The sequence below is a fragment of the Myotis brandtii genome, unplaced genomic scaffold, assembly GCF_000412655.1.
Source record: "Myotis brandtii unplaced genomic scaffold, ASM41265v1 scaffold1040, whole genome shotgun sequence".
Classification (NCBI taxonomy): domain Eukaryota; kingdom Metazoa; phylum Chordata; class Mammalia; order Chiroptera; family Vespertilionidae; genus Myotis; species Myotis brandtii.
In genome coordinates, this window is record NW_005353498.1 from 685,223 (window position 1) to 685,578 (window position 356).

General features: G+C 58.1%; 1 protein-coding gene across 1 annotated transcript in view; it reads right to left on the bottom strand.

Annotated features, from left to right (window-relative positions):
* Positions 1–290: 290 nt before the first annotated feature.
* The window catches only part of CPAMD8 (C3 and PZP-like, alpha-2-macroglobulin domain containing 8), a gene marked incomplete at its 5' end in the record, with an annotated part of 57,613 nt that continues 57,547 nt past the window's right edge, over positions 291–356 (bottom strand). Inside the window, one exon of the mRNA XM_005856713.1 lies at positions 291–351. Within this exon, the coding sequence (XP_005856775.1) occupies positions 291–351 (61 nt within the window). The remainder of the gene's footprint in view (positions 352–356) is intronic.

The window sequence follows — 356 nt, forward strand, 5'->3', positions numbered from 1 at the left end:
GGCACCCCAACTCCCCACCGGCCTGCGTCTCCAGCGTGCCTGGGTAGGGGACGGGTCCCTGGGGCGGGGCCACCCCAATCCACGTGTGGGGGCCGGTGCGCTGCGGTTACTGGGGGCTCTGAGCCTTAATTTAGTGTAATTTCGTTCAAGTATTTTCATAGTACTTACTAAAATAAATTAAAAAATTTTTAAAGGTTTAAATTAAAACCAGTTCAAGACATTTGGGACCTCCGGCCCCGCCCAGACCTTGTGCAGGAGCCGGAGGCAAGGGCTCTCCACCCGCCCGGGTCTCACACGGCCCCTCCCCGCTCAGCCCTGCCCCTCAGCCCACAACTCGCGCCTTTGACAAAGCTGGG